The 6,188-nt window shown below is 35.4% G+C and overlaps 1 protein-coding gene across 1 annotated transcript; it reads right to left on the bottom strand.

The window, feature by feature from the left end:
- Positions 1-1,480: 1,480 nt before the first annotated feature.
- On the bottom strand, positions 1,481-5,865 carry LOC148278543 (U5 small nuclear ribonucleoprotein 40 kDa protein). Its single transcript, XM_088231247.1, has 6 exons — positions 5,517-5,865; positions 5,306-5,438; positions 5,017-5,220; positions 3,160-3,402; positions 2,262-2,440; positions 1,481-1,717 (listed from the first exon to the last, which is right to left on the bottom strand). The coding sequence occupies exons 1-6, from the start codon at positions 5,634-5,636 to the stop codon at positions 1,538-1,540; spliced, it is 1,059 nt and encodes a 352-aa protein (XP_088087373.1). The 5' UTR covers positions 5,637-5,865; the 3' UTR covers positions 1,481-1,537.
- Positions 5,866-6,188: the final 323 nt, after the last annotated feature.

Raw genomic sequence — 6,188 nt, 5'->3', positions numbered from 1 at the left:
GGGTTCTGGCCAGTGTCGAGTTTGATATTTTACTTATTTAAATATTTACACATTTGTTAGTACTTTATACATACATGTATTTAAAATTACATACAGTTTTTTAAAACTTCATACCATTTAAAACTACATATTTAGATAAAAATTTTAATATACGTTTATTGGGTTGGGACAAGAGAGTTAAAATATGAGTAGGGAATTAGACGCTGATATCAGAGAGGTCGGATAGGAACTCAGGATAACAATCATTTATGGGGCATCCAAAAAAAACATGATTTAGATCTTTTTCCTCAAGCTGACATTCGCGCCGAGTCCCGGACAAGGATTATGAATAAATAAGAACAATTACAATAATTCTCAATGCGCATATATAATTAATAATAGAAGATTTCTCAAATTTGTTCAGAATCACTTTGAAATTGGTTTCAATTGGAAAAGGTGTCATCCCTTGGCTTGGGAGGAGGCTACCCAATATTCTTGCCATGTGCGAAGTTGCTTCTCCTTTGTCATAACGAGATCACCTAGTGGTAGGAAATTACTATAGGCAGGGTCCCCGGAACGAACCACCTCCTTTGCCAACGCGTCCACCTTTTTGATACCGGGAATTCCACAATGGCTAGGGATCCAGGACATAACAATGCTTTTATTGGACACCCCTAATAAAGAAAGATAAAATCGAGTTTCCATGTAGAGCTCGTTCTCGGGATTAGAAGATGGGGGCATTTGATTTTTTTAAGGCACTCAGAGAATCCGACAGCATAAGAAACTTGCTATATCGTTAGCTTGAAGAGTACTTGACAGCTTCTCGGATCGCAATACATTCCGCTGTAAATACAAATACATTATTATGCAATTTGTACAATCTTTGAGAGTCGTCGTCTTCACAATATATGGCCGCACCCGTGTGAGATGACAAATCTGACCGAGATACATCAGTGTAGATAATTTTCCAACCTATCCATCTTGACAACCGAATACGGTTGAATGTACACCGGGGCTGTAGGTGGCTTTCAACTCCGAATGTGAGTTCAATATTTGGGGCGTATATAGAAACATAAAATGGAAAACGATAAAGGGGAAGAAGGTCTTTAGGGTTAATGTTAAATTCAAAAGATTTGTAAAAATTAAAACTGTTGACTTGAAAAGGGGGCGGTTTATGGAACCAAAAGGATGATGTCAGGGAGAAATTTTACTTTTTTGATGAGTAGGTTACTTTTTTCAACAGAGCATTTTAGTAAAAACCTATCTGCCAAATACTGTCTTCTCATTCCGAGTGGGGCATCAGAAGCCTCTACCTGTAAAGCGTTAATTGGATAGGACTTCATTGTTCCGATGACTAGTCTCAGACTTTGGGATTGGATTCTCGATTTTCCTCAAGCCTGGGTGTTCTGTGCTTAACTGAACCCCTGGCCCGCTGTGAAAAAAATATATGCATAAAAAAATTATAATTTATTTGAACAATAATAATAATAAAAAACACATATAATCAGTTAAATTTATTAATTAAGATATAATGATGGGTACTATTATTAAATTATAACTATGCTTCGATTTCTCCTAAATAAAGCTGCTTGTCACTCGATGCAGATAGAATTATGGGCTCCTTGGGATGGAAACTGACATCGTTTACACTTCCATTATGACCAGGGAGTTTATACATAATCCTTCGTGAAGTTGTGTCCCATACATACACAAAACGATCACCTGATCCGGCAGTAACCTGCAACAAATTATCATTACAAATAAGATATTTCCATCATTGGTAGCGAATAATCTCCTCTAACTGACAGTCCATATTTACCATTCTTGAATGCCTTAGAATGACTCATATAAAAGCCGTTCGATTTGTTAGAAAACAGGGTGTATTTGAACTTTATTAATACATTTTCTATCCTTCAATGTGGACCAATTATAAAAACTGTTTATACAAAATATTGATAGGTGATATTTTAAAATAATTGTCACCAGGAAACGGGAAATATTTTACGCTATTAGAATTGAACTATTTTGTGATTTATATGTACTATTTTTGCCTTTTATAAAAAAAAATATGTTTGGTTTTTTTTCGTGCTCCAAAACAGGTAGGAGGCCTAATTTATTATATCACAGAACACCTAGGATTGTACAAAATCTAATTTATTTTCTAATCTCACTGGTAATCAAACCCGGAAACCCGGCCAGTAAAATGTATTATGTACAGCCACCATGGGGACTGCTATGAATTGAATTGAAAATTTTCTAACATAAAGACAAATTAAACATACCTTCGAACCATCTGGTGACCAAGCACATCTCAAAAGGTTTTTTTCAAAATTATGTTGGTGTCCAACAAAAATTTTAACACATCTCTCGGCTGGAGCAAATGGTCTGATGTCCCAAACCCTCAATGAGTTATCCATGGAATTAGACAGCACATATGACCCATCAGGAGACAACGCAAGACCTGAAATATATAAGAAAGTAAAAAGTCAAAAAGAATTACAATTAAATAAATTGAACTTCACATAAAAAAGAGATAAAAAACACTGAAATAACTATGTATTTAATAAATTACAAGTAAATAAGCACTAATAGAGTAAGAAATGGGAAAATTAGGCGCCGAACAGGAGAATAGCAGTGGACAGGGCGCTGGCGAGACAAAAAGATGACAGGTCATCCAGACAGGCACCCAGAATAATAAAGTGTAGACCAAGATGAAAAAGATGGCCCAACATTACCTCGATATTCGGTAAAACATGGATGAAGAAAGTGGAAGATAGAAAGGAGTGGAAATGTTTGGAAGATGCCTTTATCCAGCAGTGGAGAGAGTAAGGCTGAAGAAGAAAGAAGGAAAAATAAGCATTATGTGCATAAAGATTTGAACCTGGGTCTTTCTGACTGATTGTGGCTTGTATAATGAATGATTTGGGATAATTTATTAAGAGTTAAGTAGTTATTGATGTCTAACTTATGATGAAATGGTTAGCTCAATGGACCCCAAGAGTGAGTTCTGACAGGGTTAAAATTGATTACTTATTTTAAATGAAAACTTCACTTAAAACAAATATTGACTCTGAAACTAAGACGCATCATCTTTCAACCAATATGTCACCATAAAGAGTTAAAAGGAAGTAAATGTAATTTCAAAACAATTACATTTTTAAAATAAAATTTAAAAGTTACCTGTGACAGTATCTGTGTGACCTCTTAGCCGGTAAACAATTTCATTTTTTCTCAAATCCCAGACTTTGATGTCATTGTCAATGCCGCCAGTGATAACCTGTTCCGATGTGTCATTGAAAGTGGTAGCCAATACTTGATAATTACTGTTCATCGAGCTCACAATATTTCTTTTTCTTGTATCCCATATCTTAATGGTCGAATCATCTGAACCTGATACCAACATTTGGGGACCTCTCCTGTTACCTAAAAGTATTTAAAATTTAATTGATTATTTATTAGGGAAGTTTTTGGTTCATGACTTTACTTATTTCTAATCTTAATAGATTGTCTAACCCAGCCATACTTAACCTTTTTTTTCTTCGAGCCACATGCATATGTGTACTAAGTTACGCGGGCCGCAACATTATACAGATATGAAGAAAAAAAATAATATAGAGAAAACAGTATTGGTTGAAACCTGTTTCAGCCCTGGCACTTGATATATAGTGTAACTAAAACAGAATGTTAATAATACTTATCGCTTATCAGCATACCAACCAATACCAGTTCAAACATTAACAAAAGCATATTTTCCTACATGTTTTTTTTTACGTCTCATCACCGAGCGATGAATGTTCGTGAGTATCTCAAAATATTAAAAACATTGAAAGCAAGTGTTTTTTTTCATCACATTCCTGATAATAAATGTGTTACAGGCGACATGCGGCCCGCGGGCTGCAGGTTGAGTATGGCTAATCTAAATGAAGGTTACTTTTATTAATATGTATATTGTATATTTTCTACACCAAAATTTGGTTAAAATATTAATATAACATTTGTTCAAATTTAAACAATTTTGTGTACATTTTATATAAGTTTCATATCAAAATTACATGTTTGCATGTTATCCAAATTTCAATGCCCAGGCGGGTAATGAATACAGTTCTGAGTGTGAAATAGAACCAGAACCCTGGATGAGTGATTTCAACTAGATGACTACTCTCAGATAAAATGGAAGTCGAGTGGAGATAAGTTCACCTTGTAGTACAGTGATTGGCGTGTTCGCCCTACCATGCTTGAGGTCCTGGGTTCGATTTCTGCCACGGTGGACATGAAATAATGGTTTTGAAGGTGGTTCTACACTGCAATATTTTATTATTCTTGTCCAGCCATGATAACTGGTCAGGAGTCCGTAACACAAGCACAGTGTCACAACCCGACTTATGGCCATAGCAATATTTATTTATACAGTGTCTGGCAGAATGATCTAACCATTTTAAAATTGGCGGCGCGGAAGCGCTGTTGGCTATGGACAAAGCTTAGGTATTGTTTTGACTTCTCGAACATTTGCCATTTTAGTTTCCATCATGACGTGAAATGGTAAGCTTCGTGCGATTAAAATTTAAACTTATTTTTTAAAATAGCCACTCAGTCACAGCCACGCAATAGTTTTGTCAGCATTTTGAGTAGCCCAACATGGAAGAATACCTAGCAGGAAAATCATATTATGGAAGGCGGAAGTCTTTAAACAAAAGCCATACAGACAACTGACAAACTAAAGGATGATATTCATCTTGCAATCGCAGCGATACTAGAAGCGATGACTCAAGGCGAGTTATGAAAAATTTTCAGGGTGAGACTTCACGAGGAGACCTCTCGAGGGCAGGCATTTAGACTGCATTATTTATTTATCTAAATTATGTCAATATGAAAACCAAATAGCAAACTGTGTTCTTTCTTCCAGTATGATAAAATATAAATTACGATAATTGACATATCTTTGTATTAATGTTTCAAAATATGTAGATCATTCTAGCAGACCCCGTATTTGTCACAGCTGTGTCGTATGTTTCATAAGTTAGGAACTAAACGAAATACCTTGAATTGAATTGACAAATCCAGTGTGTCCTTTCAATTTCTTTATGCGCTGAGACGTTGGTACATCCCAGATAGCAAGTGTGTTGTCTGTAGAGCATGTGAAAAGGTTAGATCCGTCTGGTGAAAATTGAAGCTCCATTACTGCTCCAGTGTGTCCAGACATAACACTTACATTTTCACACTCGCCATACACAGTCCACAGAACTAAAACAAAATATTAACATATTTTACTTTCGGAATAAAATAAATTGAACTGAGGAAATGGGGAAATAATTAAATAAAAACGTACAGATTTGCCTATCGAAGCCAGATGAAGCCAAGTGCTGACCCTCGGGGTGGAATTTAGAAGAAAACACTTCACCTTGATGACCTTCCAAGAGCATTATAGGAGCAAACAATCCAGAAGTTCTCGGGATCTGAGACTGCAATCAAAGTTTCACAAATTAGTTTATTGTCAGCATAAGAATCTTAATATTTCCAAAATATGTATTTTCAAGTACCCCCGCCGTGATCACCGCTTTTTCTCTGCTCCCGACGACAGATAATTCATTTCTATTTCTTTTATTAGCGCTGACGAGGGAAAATTCTTCGGCTTTGCGTTTGTTGTCTAAAGACGGCATTGTTCAGAGGGGTTAATTTTTTTTATAATAAATTTCCCCAATTGCTACAAATGGAACTCCAGAAATCAATACCGTATTATTTAAACTTTGTTATTATAATCTCAATATTTTTATTTTATTTATTAAACAATCACTACATTTTATATAAGGTTTTACTTTAAGAATTAGGGAGAGCGTCAAACGAATTCTGACAGTGACAACCACAAACTACGAAATTATCACATCATACAGAATACACAGATAATACATGAACAAAAAACAAAATACTTGTTATTGTTTATTACTGATTTTTCTTCTTCTTTTAATGGCCTTATTATCCTAAAATCAAATAACCCAGTGAACTTAGATCTTGGGGGTGTAGACTAGTTTTATTTTTTCGTTATCAGAGGCGTCTGATAAAAGCATTGTTATGTCTTGGGTTCCTAGCCATTGTGGTATTTCCGGAAAATTATAAAGTGGACACGTTAGAAAAGGAAGTGGTCCATTCCGGGATCCTACCTATATTGTTATTTACTACCACTGGGTGATCTCCTCGTTATGATGAAGGGAAAG

This window comes from Micrasema longulum, unplaced genomic scaffold, assembly GCF_059751315.1.
Source record: "Micrasema longulum isolate JH-2025_06_02 unplaced genomic scaffold, ASM5975131v1 h1tg000862l, whole genome shotgun sequence".
NCBI lineage: Eukaryota > Metazoa > Arthropoda > Insecta > Trichoptera > Brachycentridae > Micrasema > Micrasema longulum.
This window is presented reverse-complemented; position numbering and strand designations above follow the sequence as displayed.

Bases quoted from the DNA above. Each gene is read 5' to 3' on its own strand.
- LOC148278543 (XM_088231247.1), bottom strand. From the start codon at position 5,636: ATGCCGTCTTTAGACAACAAACGCAAAGCCGAAGAATTTTCCCTCGTC. The intron at 5,439-5,516 runs GTACTTGAAAAT...CTTTGATTGCAG, and splicing joins AAGCGGTGATCACGGCGGGG to TCTCAGATCCCGAGAACTTC. The intron at 2,441-3,159 runs GTAACTTTTAAA...TATATATTTCAG, and splicing joins TCACACAGATACTGTCACAG to GTCTTGCGTTGTCTCCTGAT.